We start from the raw sequence: 16,566 nt of genomic DNA, 5'->3' as shown, positions 1-16,566 counted from the left end.
TAAACACATTAAGCGGTGTGGGCTGGATATGCTGGACCAATTATAGCATGTGGTTTCTATTTGGCGGAGCTGAAGATTTTGTGAAGGCAATGAGTAATTACCTTTGTGTCGGTGAGCTTTCACTCAAGTCTGAGCAGAAGAGTGTAACAAGAGACAGTTGCCATAAACAGACTGGTGGCTACACAGTGTGTGTGGCCCATTGCTAGAAAACAGATAGTACCTTTTACATGAAACTATTTTCACTGCATAATTTAGAAAATTCCCCAGGTCTGCAATTACACGGCCATTGCTCGGCATGATGCGGCTATTAACTTCCTGTTACTATAAGTAAGAAGAAATGATCCGGAAAAGCATCCTCTTACAGGAATACTTAAACATCCATTAACCCTTTGTGTTGCACTACTATTAAGTTCTTGAAGAGCTGGATCACATGCTCTCGATTGGATCTATTGTTTGCGTGCTCCCAATTCTCTGTCTATCCAAAAAAGATGGAGACTTTGGCTCTAATACATCAATCTGGAATGATAATAGCAATAACGACTTATTTACCCCATTATTCTCTCAACACAGTCCTTACAGACTATACAAAAGAAAAAATATGGTGCCGGCAAACCATGATGCTGTAAAACCGTGCTTTCCAATACTCATGAAAATGTCTTATACTGCCTTGTGGTTCAATATTGGCTACTCAAGTGCTATGGCATTATTCTTCCCATCATGCTTTATGTTTCCATCATTTTTTAATATAATTTAATGTGATGCAAAATAGCTGCTATGATGGTTTCCTTATATCACTCTGCTTCCACAGTCCTTAGCTACTCCTTTTCGGAAAATGCAGCAACTTTGCACATTAATGTCACACCGCTAGAGCCGGAAAGTTGGTCTGTGCTCATAAGGATATGTCTGTGATCCATAATGTGCTAGGACTTTATCAACATAGCAATAAACCACATTACTGTCTGTTGGGTTTGGCAGCGGGCACTTCCCTGTACAATTATCTCCGATATAAAATGATTTTGTAGACATATACCCTGTCAAACTCTGAAATCATCAACAAAACGCACAGAACAGAACAAAAAAATAAAAAATACATGAATTTGAACGACTTACATACAAAAGGCTTGACACTGCTGTGAATGTGCTTATGTTGCTTAAGACCTGATGACGTTGCAAAGGTTTTGCCGCACTCCGAGCATGCGTGTGCCCGAGCTCCGACGTGCTGGGAACGAATGTGCCTTTGGAGGTTGCTGGGATCTGTGAAAACCTGCTAGGAGATGAGTACATATGAGTTAGTATATATCAAGAATTAACTCGTTCTAAGCAAATGACATTGAAATTTACATTAATAAACATGGATCACGTTCTCAGGTGAATGATAACAAAAATAAACTGTTTTGAACTGCAAAACTAGGCATCAGTACTGCCTGACCAATTAAAAGTCTTGAAAACCGTAAAAGTTAATCAAACTAAGTGAGAAAAAAAAAGGCAAAAGTATGATTTTGTGCCATTTACATGCCGATTTCTAAAAACCTTATTTTTAATCACCAGTATTAAAGCATTTTGGAATCTATATCAAACTTTTTCTAAGAAAAAAACAAAAAGAGAGTGATGAGGTCCTGAAGACATAAGCAACTTTACTTCTTTTCTATGGTGGCCCTCTAAAAAGGAAACAACTTCAACTTAATGCTCCACTTACTCTTGGGCTAATACGGCTATATCCATTTTTTCTCATGATAAATTGGTACAGACAAACAAAGCCTTCTGGGCATTTAACAGGGACCGTCTCGAGCCCAGGAATGACCAAACACAAAGTCACATTACCTTGGAGCAGTTTTCACATTCGTAGTGCTTTCCAGTATCGTGGGACATTTGATGGCGGATAAGGTTGGACTTCCAGTTAAAGGCTTTGGGGCACTGGTCACATTTGTATTCTCGCTCTTCTGTGTGAGATAGCAAGTGTTTGTCCAGGCTAGCGAAAATAAAGTTTAAAAGCAAAATGTTACTGGATAACCAAAGTCTTTTACTACAGATGGACAAGATTGGAGGTTTTCTGTTATACCCAAGTACATCTTAGCCAGTCAGTCACTGGTTGTGTTTTTTGTTTTATAGTTTGGGTCATCAGCAGAGACAATGGATTGGATTCAAAGCCTGAGATAAGATAATTAAACCGCAATCATTACGGAGACTTCAAATGAGATTTAAAAAAGTAATGTCATCTTTCAGTTTCATTTTTTCCATTGCAATCTATGTGACGATTGCTATTTAATTACTTTTGGTAGATGTACCTCAAGCACTATATAAAGTACAGTGGCCAGTGTAAAATATACGCAACAGATCCTCTTGGGTTACTGTGTATAAGCTGTAGTCGCTCATCTGCTTAATGTGTTTGCGCGCACATCTTAAAGCTTCTTTCTATTAACCTGCCACCGATTGCTAAACAAAGGGAGGTGTATGTATATTTTCACATTAAGGATGCACAAGTGTCAAACTAGGTTTGACTGTAATTCTGACCTTTGCATGTCCGGAAACACTTGATCACATTCTTTGCATTCGTGTGCGTCCTGCATATCACCGAGGTCGCTCTTAACATTCAAGCCGACTTGAAAGGTGTCTTCTACCATAGAAAAGGCCGAGTGCGGCGTACCACAAGGAAACTTCTGATGGTCGCTCAGCTCTGCTTTGGACTCGAAGAGCTGGTCACATTCTTCACAACGATACTGACGCTCCTCTGCAAAACAAACCCTCTATTTAGAATAGTCATGAAAGACTATATAAATACGAATGAATGGTATGCAAAAGCAAGAAAACAAAAAAACGGGTCCAGGCAGACACATAAAAGCCCATCCTTTCTGCACACTTAGGAATTATTGTTTGTCAAAAGGCAAAAGAAACCATATGGGTAGAAGCCGAAGAGCCTTTACGGGCTCTGTTTATGCCACAGCTACGTCTACGTCTTCCAAAGCGTCTGAAGATACAATAGACACCAACTACACATTTGGCCTTACGTTTATCAATTTATAGTCACAATCCTGTATCTTTGCATTAAATTGTGCATTTAATAGTGTGGGCACATCATGCTTTCTTTAAACATTGAGGGATGTTATGATGCTAACCATGGATATCCGGAGCCATTGTCGCATGGGAATAATCTTCGCTCTTCATGAACAATAATAACTCCTCGCCGGGATTTATGTCAGCTACAGCTCTGTAAAATATCTGGAAAACAAAGACTGGACAGTTAAAGGCAGTTAACATTTTTAGACCATGTCCACAGTGCTAAATGTTCCCAACATTTTATTTTAGTTGTAATTTACAAAGTCTACCTGTAGGTGGCTCTAAAAGCCAACTGAACATTCCGTTTGGGACATGGCACAATTATTCCTACAATAAGAAGGCTAATTACTAATATATATTACCAATTAAAAAAGTTCTATTGATTATCGGCACAAGCCAAGCATTATAAAAATAATAATGGCTTTTGATCATTCAGTTGACATTAACATTCATTAAAATATTTTTTCAGCAGCAGTAAAAATGTAATTCATAACCACTTGAGGCTCTAGCATAAAAGATTTTGAAACCGAAATAACAGGCAGACTAGATGGACCAAATGGTTCTTATCTAGGATTAAACACTGCGTTTCTATAAATATATGTACAATTTGCACCCTGGTCAATACCAAGACTTCCTACCCTCAGAGTGGTATGATCCATAATGTAGTGTTCTTTGGGGCTGGTGACCAGTTTTGTACTTTTTGTAAAGCAGTTTGCCAAGTATGGACAGAAGTATGGACATTTTTTAATACCCAGGTGGTGTCACAGAACTTGGCAGGTATGAAGTTTCCATACTTGTGTACTCTCTTTTTGAACAGGTAAGGGAATTTTTTCCATTGTACTTTCTACAACTTTTGTCTAATTTAGTAGCCTGCTGCCTGCTCCAGCACGCAATTTGAAATTAATATCTTCTTTTCTTTATCTAGGATGGGAACATACCTAAATAACGCTACTAATGTGAGAGACAAGTTTCACTTTAACCAGAGAAACAGATTTTCCCTGTCAATAGGGACAGCTGGCATATATCAAATGTTCATCGAATATTCCAGGTGTGGGAATTCTCCATGTATATACAGACTGTCTTGTGTTTTCCCTTAATCCTTCATACTGTGTACCCAAAGCTTGGAAGTAAAGTCACCATGAAATCTTTAAAAACATCAAGGTCATTAGATCACTGAAGCCCAATTGGATGTTCCAAGGCGTAAAACAGCTTAAATTTATACGTTTTGTTTTTTTTCAACCCCATCCGATCCCCAAAAATCCAGTGGAATCTCTTGATTGGCAAGTCCCCCTCATCCTATAATTTGTAAATGACAGTGGTGAAGAAGTTTACGTCACAGATTGTTTTCCGCCTTGATCCCTGCTGTATCTAGACTACCTCAAATATCCTACCAGGAACTGCTAAACAATCCAAGATATGAAACTAAGATGTGAACATGCTTGTCTCGGCTTTATCAGCACGAGCAATGTCAACTGCAAAGCTTTCAGCAACCTGAAGTCGCTGCCAAAACACATACATGATTCTAAAGTACATGAAGCCGAGACTCTGGATACAGACGTGAAATAAAAATTCCTCGTGTTCGGTTTTCAATCTTGAGCATTTCCTGCTATTGTCAGATTTCATTTTATAAAACCCTTCCTTCCTAAACTGAAATCCATCACTCCATTTGAATATTTCTCAGATATCAATTCATCCCCCTCCTCCCCCAACTTCAAGACGTCTCTGATACACGGAAGACTTTTTGGAATTGAAGCCAATCTCATGGACGATCACTGGCAGTGTCTATGTTCAAGGGATGATATAAATTTAACAAAAATCTAGTGGATATCGCTAAACAAAATGTTCGCTCTGGAAGTTCACTCCCTTTAGGAACAATGAGCTTCACTCAACACTTCACTTCACCTCTTTTGGCAGCTTTCATGGATTCGGCGTATTGGCTTCCTTTCCAGCAGCATGTTGACATTTGAATTGTGACATATTAGAAGTCTGCGTTGGCTTCTCGGAAACAGGCAGGTTGGGAAGACAATACTCCCCAAGACAGTTGAGTTTTGCAATACCCCCCTTTTCTCTGTAATTGTAAACACTGCTGTCTGAAGTACTTTTTTGTCGTTATCAAGGGGAAGGCTTTCTACTTATGCAGAAACGCCGATGGTGGTTGCTGCCATAAACGTACAGATCTTACATTAGGTAATGCCTGACAACGTGGGAGACCCAAGAGTATATTAATACACATCCCAAATAATTAAAACAACGATGTGGCCAAGTACAACGGAGGTCCGTTTATGCAGGGGGGGCCCCGTATGTAGACAAGCAGTGAACTGAGAAACACTATTCATCTTCTGTAGAACATAACGATCCTCTACAGAGCAAATATATATGTATTAAAAAAAGGAAACGTATGTTCTTCTGGAAGACATTACTAAGCAAAGCTTCAGAGAGGGGCTGATTTTATGGAGCGATCAGTTTCAATAACACTTGTGATAAGGATTTCCATTCGTGTTATCACTAACCTGGATTACATGTGAAATATGTTGTGATTTTGCAGGTTATGAAAACTCATGCATTTACGAGGATAAGATTAAAAAAAAACAAAAAAACGCAAATGGGGGATTTTCTCAGGCGTGGTAACTACATACAATCCGGCTCAGGAAATTTATGGACATTTAATTCCACTAAAGCATTGCAAACTACACCTCGAGGCCCTCCAAGATTTTTATTTTGTTAGTCTACTCGTGAAAACGTTAAAAAACTGCTCTAAACTTTTGGAAAATCAGATCAGCCACGCGTCATGAAGGAGGATTATAAATTGGCAAAAAAAATGTTCTAAATAGCGCATTTAATGTGTGTACCGTGTAACCGTTCCTGCAACCACATCCACTACTGTCAATGGACTAACGTATAATGGGCGCTATTTAAGCTTCCTAAATAAATAATATAAGACGTGTCAAAAAATGTTTTGGTAGCCCGGCCAAATAGCAGCCAAGACATTTTTTTTAAAAAATGCAGCAATGGTGGCGTTTTAATGCAAACATTTTTCTATTTGATCAGGAGGAGAGCAAACAGATTTGCCGAGGCATCTTTAACGATTCCCGACCATTTGATAAGGTGGCGTCTATTAAATATAATTTACACTCAGCAATTTAGAAAAAAGGCTCAGTGGCAGCTGTTGACATGTGAAACGGTTGGCGCCTTCGTGATGTCATAACGGACTCTAAAAAGCAGGGGTATTTAGGAAAATCTATTCATTTTATTCGTTAATGCATTTTTATTTATGTATTTATTTGGTTGGGTTCGCCGTGGAACTCATCTAACGGTATGAAAAGGGAAGACCCAACTCTTCTCGGACATAAATTTAAGTTCTTCCACAAGGTCTCTACCAGAAGGAACAGAAGAGAGAAAAGTACTTAGCAGGAGCAGAACATGAGTGCTGAACTTCATGCATCATAAATTATGTTCACATAAATACATTTTATACAGCCGGCCACTGCCCTCTTACACAAGACTTTATTTATTATGCAGGGCTGGAAAATAACCTTTTCACTGCCAGTAGGAACACCGACAGGCATTTCTGACACTCAAACTACAATTGTGCATTTCTTACACTGATCGCCATCCAAAGTAAACCATCTGAAATTTACCGTCCTAATAATTTTACTGTTGACCTATCTGGTTTAATGTCATGCGAGCACACTGGTGAACCGGAATACTATTTATTATCTTGCACTATGGAATAAGTGAAGCACATCCTGAGGTTGGGGAAGGGGGGGTGTTAAATCTTCACTGTCTGGTGATATACAGGTCATTTCATTTAGGATTAATAGACTATTTGGCATCTCTAAAAATGACAGAAGTGTGAATTATGAATGACCCTTGGCCTGTCTGGGAAGTCATAATAATTGGACTAATAAAGAAAAGGGTCCTTTTAATGTTTCCACAACACATATTCAGGCTATAGCCAGGATATTTCTTTTAAGAACATTGATTTTGCACAAGCTTTGTTAAAAAAAACGATATTATATATATATATATATATATATATATATATATATATATATATATATATATATATATATATATATATATATATATATATAGAGTACAACACAGCTTTATTTATGGACCAGAAAATAGGCTTGGGGTATAGTGCATAAAAGAGAAGAATAACCCTGCGCAGGGGGTACAGTGCACAGGAAAGCTCCTGGACGTGGGCAAATAAAATAAACCCAGCGCCTCGGTTACACTACAGGACACAACACACTCTGGTTTTAAGCGTGTGGGTTTGAGTGGGATTGCTTGCCTACTGGATCACACGGAAATACTTGCTTGCGGCTATTTTTTTTTTTACCTTGCAATGACATCCAGGATTCCTGTTGTGAATAAGATGATCATTAAGCCACAGCAATCTTATGCTACATAAAATAATAAAAAAGGGGCTTTATCCTCTGGCAGCAAAATCTCAGCTATTGGACTTTCCAGTGGCAAAGAATATAAGCATTTACACAGTCATGGAATATGGAGACATAAAGGATGGCGCTGTTATTTCTAATAAAGAAATGAAAACCGTTCAAGCCATAACTCTTTTGGATGCCACAGGTCAGGCTGAGCGTTCCAAAGCGCTTGGACTCTTACCCTTCTGCAGAGAAAACCATTATATACAACGTGGAGTTTCAGATTAAAATTCAGAACTGGTACCATAGTTGCCAAGACATTTTTTTTTTGGTTTAGTAACATACAGGACATTTAAAAATATAATATAAAAGGGTGTCCTTTATCCGCTACAGACCTGGGATCATTACTGCTTTTCACCTCCAAAACTTTGAGGGAATATTTCATATATATCATAAATATTTTGTTAATAGTCCTCTACTTGAATACATGATTTCAGCATTAAGGTCTGATAAACACTCATATTATGTTTATTAATATTATTGTTATCTATGCTAACATATCCTTTTCGGTAGGAAATGATCTACAAAGTCTGTCTTTGAAGAGCATTATTATATGACATTATTACTGTTATAAAGAACAGATTCTCTGATTTTCCACCAAAGCTCTTAAAATCCATTTCTATTTAACAGTGATTTTTTTAAAAATTGTATGGGCAATTTATGTTCTTTAACCAAAAGTGGTTAATACATACTGTATGTGGAATCGGGAGTAAAATAAATGGAATATTATTATTTATTGTTTTATAATTGTACTGCCACGTCCCTGGGTCATCCAGGAAAACCACAATCTTATGAAAATAAGGACAAACAAATGGTTAAAAAAAAAGAAGGAAATCGACAGATAACGAGCCAAATGTAATGTATTGAAATTTTGGAACCCATTTACTGAAACAGTCAACAATATCACAAGTAGATGGATTCGCTGTCTGGTATTCCTTTGGAGAACATATCTCAGTAGTTGGCTAATGATGGCATTTGGTTCGAAGGTCTTTGTACTTAGCAAAAAAAAAAATATCTATATATTGAAGAAAACAATTAAAAATTTTTAAAGTTACACAGTGGAGGGTCAACACTGAGCAATATGATGAGCAGGCACACGGTACCTAATGAGTTAAAGTATTATAAGTCAGGTACTTATAAGTAAAAGATAAGTACACCCTTTCCCTGAACCATAGTGAAAGAGTTGCAAAACGCAGACAAAAAAAAATCTGAATGACTATTTTGTGATCTGCCAATAACAAATTATTGTTCAGCTGTGAAAAGAAAAATAAGTAAAAGATTTTATAAGGCTGGATAGCATTTCTGGATAATGGAGTCATTTTGGCAGGTGTTGTAGGATTTATCTGTTTGATGGGCAAAGTTTTGGTTTGATTTTTTTTTTATTATTTATTTGTTTATGTTTATTTTAACCTTGTTAGCATGTGGGAAGCTATAACTGGATGCCGGCAAGAAGGGTGCAAACCAGGATTTGGCCACGTAGCTCACATTAAATGGCGTTATCACATCATTCTGGAACAGGGCAGTTAGCAGGTACTTTGATAACTTATCTGTGGCTTGGGGCAGGTGGAGGGCAGTATCCTGATTGCTTCAAACTAATTGTTCTGAATCAAGATCATCAACAAATAGTGACCTCCAAATGTCTAGATTCATCATGGGAAAATAATCTAGAATTTAACACTCTGGTTTCAATACAAGTTTAACCAGTTTGTGGAAGAATTTACAAGCATCTCAGATACCTAGTATGTATACCGCAGGCCAGCTGGGAGATTCTACATACTGTGTGCTTGATGAAAATCACAGAGAAACAACAAAATTAGTAAAATCAAAAAATATTAACATGTGTCTGCAGTGTACTTTAAGAAGTGCAAAGTATTTTTTAATATGACATTCTGTGGGCCAATCTGAAACTGTAGTTAACAAATTTGTGTTGTATGCTAAAATATATATATTTTGGCTGTGTTAACAAAACACATGTTCCAAATGCACCATTTAACTTGGCCTTATAGGAAAAGAGCAACAATGTGTCTGATCTGAGAGCAAAGTAACCAGCAGTGTGATATTTATGCTTCAATGGCATCTGAAGTCAAACACAAGATGGAAAATAAAATCATAAGCAGTAAATATATTAAACATGAATACAATCTCTCAGTGTGTGAAGGAGCTTAAAGCTGCAGAACTGCCCCTTCCTCAGAGTACCTGTATTTATTTTTAATTTTGCTCTGGAAAGGAGGATTATGCCTTAATCTGCAGAACCGCCCCTTGCATCATATAATATGCTTTACTTATTTTTCATTTTGTCTAGAAAGGAGGAGATTGTCTGCAGAACTGCCCTTTGCATTATATATCATGTGTTTGTATTTATTTTTAATTGTGTTCTATAAATTAGGAGAATATAACCTGTATATCTATCTATCTATCTATCTATCTATCTATCTATCTATATATATATATATATATATATATATATAAAGAAAGGGTGCTATTGCTGCATGTGTGATGGGACTGGGGATCAGGGGATCTGGGGATCTGGGGATCTAGTTTCAGGTAGGGTGCAAAGTTTTGCCGGAGACTTTCACAGGTGAACTAATTAGCGGATAAGAGCTGCTGCTGATCGAGTGTCCCAGTCTGGGTAATCCTCTTTCACAATAGGAGTGTTCATTATGTGATGAGCGCTGCTTATTCCCCCCCAGTTGGCTGATCTTCATGGAAATGGGAATAAAACAGACCTGGAGAACCTCTTAAGAAAGAAAAAAAAAAGTCTTTTCATCCCCTCCTCCTAAGAGAAGCTTTCTTAGAGCTAAACAGGACCAGGCCAGGCCGGCTTAACCTCTCCATTCGCGCAGAATACAGGAGGGAGGGGGGGGGCGTCAAACAGTATGCAATCCGTGCCCATTACACGGAGCGAGCCGCCGCCGCCGCACCGAACGCTCCGCCACCGTGTGCAAGAGGTCAACGAAACACAGCCGGGGTTTATGACAGGCACCGGGGGCGAGCTCCGGTCTCACGATCGCAACAATGTACTTTCACGGCGGATCGAAGTGTGACAGGCGAGAAGAGAGCGCTGCAAACTAATCGCGTTGCCTAGATACACCCCTCAAAAGAGATCTCCTAAAGCAAACACCGAGACGGCACAGCGCTGATACTCGGTGGGACTGACTTACATTAAAACACGGTTTGCTCTACATATTTCTCACATTTATTTTTTTTCTAACCACCAAAACACATTAACATATTTACTGCGATGAGCCCGGTAACGATTATATACTTACATTAAACAAAACCGTTCGAGACAATTTTCACAAGTTGTTGGTGCCCCCCCCTCTGTACTGGATACAGCCGTGCATTGTGATTACAATTATATATATATAATAATTGATTATAGCAGCCATGATGATCATTAAATATCTTAAACATTTCCTTCTGAATTTCCCATAATTAAATAGTAATTTCGGTTCTGCCTTCGATTCTGCTATTTTTTTTCTATCCAATGTTTAGTAACCACTTTTGGTTTTTTTTCTCTCATTTTTATTTTATTTGTAATTGTTTAGTACTAAAGAAAATGTCCCAATTCACAGCACTGGTCTATCTGATCCACAGAATTACATACCTGATCATTTAGCTGACTTGCCACCAAATTATGCTGCTCGTAGGTCCCCGCAAACTTGATAAACTTCAGCCAGTTGCCCACATCAGGTTGGCTGGCATCGATGCAGAATTTCACATCACAATGCTCATCCAAGACCTAGAGAGAAAAGCACATGTGAATAAAGTGTGCACCCAGCCTGCTACACTGCAACCCACAGTAAGATCATATACCCCACGCGAAACCCACCAGTGGAATACACGCCAGAGCTGGGATAGTGATCCAGATCCCCCCATTCACACGTGTGAAGACATCTGCTTTGGGGGATCTGCATCTTGGTTTCATGGCTGCTAGCAGGATTTTATTGTGTGTATAGGAATGTAAAAAACAAGGGGACACGGAACCCACTGCTGCTGCTAAACTGAAACATTTCAAGACTTACATAAAAAAGGTCACTTATCACACTATACACTGCTGTCAATGAGGAGATACAATTCTTGGGCTGATTAACCCTTTAATGCCATCTCGGCATATAACGGGTTAAACAAAGTATTGTCAGAAAAAAAACCACACAATTTATACTACTGAATATATGCATACTGGAAAAACATCACTATAAGCCCGATTATTAGTTAATGCAGAAAACGAAGGCTTCCACTAACGATCAGAAATTCTCATTAAGATCCAGGGGTGATATACAATAATTATTGTCCCATCTGGGAAGAAATATATTTCTATACCTACTGATTGTAAATGTATTGACAAGTATTTAGAAGTACCTTTATTATAAACGGATATAAGTTAGAATGTATAATAAGGAAGCTTGCACGGTATATACGGTATTATTTACTGGATTCGTCTGCGTTCATTGTGTGTTACAATTCTCTCTGATCTGGATCTGTGTTGTTAGTTATATAGTTACTTCTCCTACAGTCATACTACCAACGAGTACTTCCTTAATACAACCCCATCTTGTGATTGAATGTTACAGCCCTGCACAATAAGTAATCACCCACAGCAATTGCTAGCTTTTAAGTGTCTAACAAGTTCAAGGGGACATTCTCATGGTGATGGGGTGGGGGTAAACATCTCAACTTGCTACAATTAAACACCTTAGAACTGCCCTTCAATAAGCCCCCTGAATGAAGCCCTCTCTATACAACACAGCATCAATCTATTCTGGGTTAAAAGGGTTTGCTCTCCATGCTGAAAATAATTTTAGTTTTAAGCTTGGGTTAAGCTGACCTTTATAAAGTTAAAAGGAAATTAACTTCTCAACGGTTTGATTTCTGTGTGCCACTATTCCTAGTGAGACAATAAAATGAAAACTGCACCATTTTATTGTAGCACGAATTGTGGATCGCTGGCATCAAAATTATAATATATATTATAAAATATATATTTTATAATATAAACTGCAACAAGGCGTTTTAAAAACTTTTGTGGGAAAAAAAAACCGTTTCAAACTGAAAAAAATAACTTAACTTTACCTTATTGGCAATTATTTTTAGCCAAACAATACAATTTGAGCACTTTTTTTCCTATTTTAACGCAAAACGAAAATTGATCGGTCTGACTGTCTTGTAGACAAATATTGTTATTTAACTAATCCATAAAATACATTTTCATTGCCTTACATCAACTACTGTTATTTATGAGTATATATATATATATATATATATATATATATATATATATATATATATATATATATATATATATATAGGAAATGGACACATTACAATTTTAAAATCAAATCGTTGCAAAAATACTAGGGTTTTTTTGGCCGACAATGAATGCATGAAATAAAACGAATAATCTTTGGTTGTCTAATATTAATGTCTCCCAATTTAAGGATATTTCAATAGATTTTTATTCGTTTTTAGATCTAGCATTGATTACCAAGAACCAAAATAAATATGCTTGCAATTAATTTATAAAACTGCAATGGTTAACAAAAAAAAAACAGCCACTGGGGATAAGTTACCCAAATTAAAGAAATAATACCAGCAACGAGAGACTCCCAGGTGGAAAATAAGTATTTATATAGCAGATGATCATTAAAAAATATACTTATTCCAATAAGCAGCTATTTGTTTGCAAATGTTAATACCTCTGCAAAACCCCCTATGGTTACCCAGGAGAGTTGGCTGTTCTCTCTCTAATTTATATAGAACAATCCATATTTATTTTCTTCCAGCACAAAGTGTGATTCATCTCACTCCACCATATCTTCATTGAACTTGTCCCCCACAGACTATCAGGTTATCTTTTTTTCTTCTAACTAACTGGGAGATTTTGGATTCGTTCCCTGGCTGTAAAAAAAATACTTTGTAAAGTTCACAAAGTGGTTGGACTGGTAAGTTGTGTTGAGTCCTGCAAACAGCTTGTGTTTACCAAGTGTCATCAGATAAAAGCAGACGGGCATTTAAGACAGGTCTGCAGTCCTCACAAATATTTTTTTGGCTCAGACACAACAATAAGGGATACATAGACACACAATACCAACTGACTCAGTTCCATTACCCCACATAGACATGCCTGACAGACTCACAGCAGTGCTAAAGACCCACACACAAGGCAAACATACAGTGTGTAGCAGGGAGGTATCCCTACTACAGGCAGACTACAAGGGACAATGAAACTCAAACTTGCAACCACAAGTTCATGGGACTTATAAACTGCACTTAGTTGCCAGGGGCAGACATTCAATACAACGCAATGGATTCTCCCCGAGTACTCACCCGAGAATATGCTCACCCCAGATCAGTGAGAAAAGCCCACAGATACTCTTCCCAGAAGATGGGCTTTAAAAGCCAGTGTTAATAATAAGTGGTGTGTGACTGCTGCCCCTGGCTAGCTTCAGATCACCGTGTTGGGGTTTGTGCCTTGCCGATCACACCGACCACAATCTGTACTGTTCATTGAAGAAACTGAAAGTGGATGTAAAGTGATCCAAGGCTCGGACGCCTCCTTCTTCTCTCACTTTCTTTGGTCTTATCAGGCAGCCCTAGCGATAGCAGAGATCAGCACTGCCCCGGTGGGAAGTCGGGCTGCACAGCAGAACCCAGACGGTGCCTGCCTTGGAAGAGTCCTTCCCTGCCTCCTCCTGTCCTGCGCTGGGGTGTCAGGGCTCGTAGTACCCCAGGCTGTCGGCTGTGCCTTGCGATAACCCGGATTGTCCTGTGTTGGGATAGCAGGCTGCTGATGTGACCCCCTTCCGCAGAAGTGTCCCTGGAATGGATATCACAAGTCAGATCCCTCTGCTGTCCTGTTTATTATTGCTGCGCTCCGAAGGCTCTCTGCTTTCTCAGCTCCACATCCTCCCGGGACAATCCCCTTCCCCGAGTCTTCAATCTAAACTGTGAAGGTCCTTATGTCACGAAGTGTCTCTTTAAACAGGATCAGAGCGGCCATCCAGAAAGAGGTGGAGATGGGGTTAGGAGCTATCTCTCTGTGCAGACACTGGCTCCTCTCTCAGGACATTTTTAAAGTGACAGCAGCCTCCTTTGGCAGCAGAGGTCACAAAAAGGTCGCTAGAGAGTCCTATAGGACAGACTGATTATAGATGCACCATCCCCTTAAACATGTGGATTCCATCCATGTAATCAGCAACCAATGGGGAGATCTTGGGTGGGTGGATTTCTCTCTTTCTTTCCGCTAAAGCTCTTCTTGTAGCCTTTGATGAGGTCTGCCTGTGTGTATGGCTGCTAGTTAATACTGATTTACTACTCAATACACACATGAAGTCTACCCAATGCCAAGTGTGGGATTTATACACTATCAGAACTTATTTGTGTTAAATCCTGCATATTTCCTCCACCTAAAATTATAACCAGTGCCATTTCATATTTGCATTCTGGAATAGGAAGGCTCTTTACATGCCAAGAACCCGATACTCCACGTCTTACATCTCACCTTCTAATTAATTATTTTTGGATGGGAACTGGATCATTAGGAGACTTTTCTCAATTCTTAAAGAGTGTCCTCCCCAAAAAACAAGTTATTTAAAATTAAATAGCTGAGAAATGTACAAATGCAAAGTTTTAACACTCTAGATAAATTAAAAGGTAAGTCATTTTTTGTTAAGGTCCATTTAATATTTTGCAGAATTGAATATAGCTACTAATTATACATAATGTATAACTATATATAATTAAATATATGTAACTAAGTATATATATTATAGTATATATATTATAGTTTTTAACATCAAAAGACAGAAGGGAAACAAACTACTCTATTTTATAATAACTCCCTCTGGTTTGCTTCTAATTTGTATTTTATTTTTTATAGGAAATCTAGGTGACAGAAAAAGCAATATTTCTTTTTTTAAGTATTTGGTCAGCCTTCCTTTACAGCTTTGAAGATTTTTTTGTTAAATATTTTTTTTCTTAAATATTTCCCTTTCTAAAAGTGCAAATCTGTGTGTCCCATGACAAGGTCCTATTTATTTAAGAGGAGGGGGCATGCATTCATGACAAGACATGGTGATTAATATGTCTCAGCAGACTGTTATCTGTGACATTGAACTGCGGCTTTAGATAATGGCTATTGTTTCTCCAAACTCACACAGCAATAGTAGGTAGGACAGGAAAAATCCTTTGTAAATAACCTTAAATCTGGCCACAGATTCCCATAGACTTGGGTGCTTGAGAACCTTAAAAAGGTCCCGGTTTGCTGGTCATTGGTTTCCTGCCCTTGTCCATTGTTGGGGACTTTAAAAATGTATTTTTTTTTATTTAGCCATAAATTGGAGCAGCAATAACTATGAGCTGTTCTATTTTCTTCCTGCCAGGATGAGGGATTTGTTTTATGATCCATTGTGTATTAACTACAAGTGATCTGGGAAACTGATTGCTTGACTCTATATGTCTGATCACAGCTTTCCATAGGGCATCACTACCCTTTGTGCCAAAGCGAAGAAAAGAATGAAATGATGCTGGTTATACAAGGGGCAATTATGGTATCAGCAACAGGCCCTGGGCAAACTAGGATCCTGTAAATTCTGCATGAAGTTTTTTTTTTCTTGGTAAAACAAGCAGTGGGAGGAGAGGTTTAAGATTGTTTCAGGTTGATGGGATGATAGGGAGCATACAATTCGCCTTTGCACCAGTAGGTGGCGCTGCATCCCGGATTACAGATAATCATTTGTTTCAGTGGCACTCGCATTGCTATCACACATTCATAAACTAATCACACAGCACCCAATAATAGCTCTAATAAACCGATCTATACTAACGCTATCCTTGCTGGAATCATTTGTCTGCTGCCTCATGCAGTGAGGCTGAAACATGATACATCCACTCTCCATACATGGAATACTTGATTTGTCTCAGCCACAGGGACCAGCAATGCATAGCATTAAATGCCCCATCTGTGTCTGACCCACGTTTTTAAATGGAATAACATGTTGCAGATGAACACATCATGCTAATTTGCCCGTTCCATCAATAGGTGTCATTTCCCACGTTGATCTGG

The 16,566-nt window shown here is 38.3% G+C and overlaps 1 protein-coding gene across 3 annotated transcripts in view; it reads right to left on the bottom strand.

The window, feature by feature from the left end:
* Nucleotides 1–16,566, bottom strand: part of MECOM (MDS1 and EVI1 complex locus) — a 193,363-nt gene that overhangs the window by 15,860 nt on the left and 160,937 nt on the right. For 2 of the 3 annotated variants that reach the window (XM_053458508.1, XM_053458506.1), the window contains exons 3-7: nt 11,110–11,244; nt 3,114–3,216; nt 2,512–2,728; nt 1,822–1,969; nt 1,111–1,267 (exon numbers count right to left, since the gene is read on the bottom strand). In XM_053458508.1, the coding sequence (XP_053314483.1) occupies nt 1,111–1,267; nt 1,822–1,969; nt 2,512–2,728; nt 3,114–3,216; nt 11,110–11,244 (760 nt within the window). The remainder of the gene's footprint in view (nt 1–1,110; nt 1,268–1,821; nt 1,970–2,511; nt 2,729–3,113; nt 3,217–11,109; nt 11,245–16,566) is intronic. The other variant, XM_053458507.1, reaches the window with a different exon arrangement.

This window comes from Spea bombifrons, chromosome 3 (assembly GCF_027358695.1).
Source record: "Spea bombifrons isolate aSpeBom1 chromosome 3, aSpeBom1.2.pri, whole genome shotgun sequence".
In the NCBI taxonomy this organism is placed as follows: Eukaryota; Metazoa; Chordata; class Amphibia; order Anura; family Pelobatidae; genus Spea; species Spea bombifrons.
Note: the sequence above shows the minus strand (reverse complement) of the source record. Positions and strands in the feature narration are given on the sequence as shown.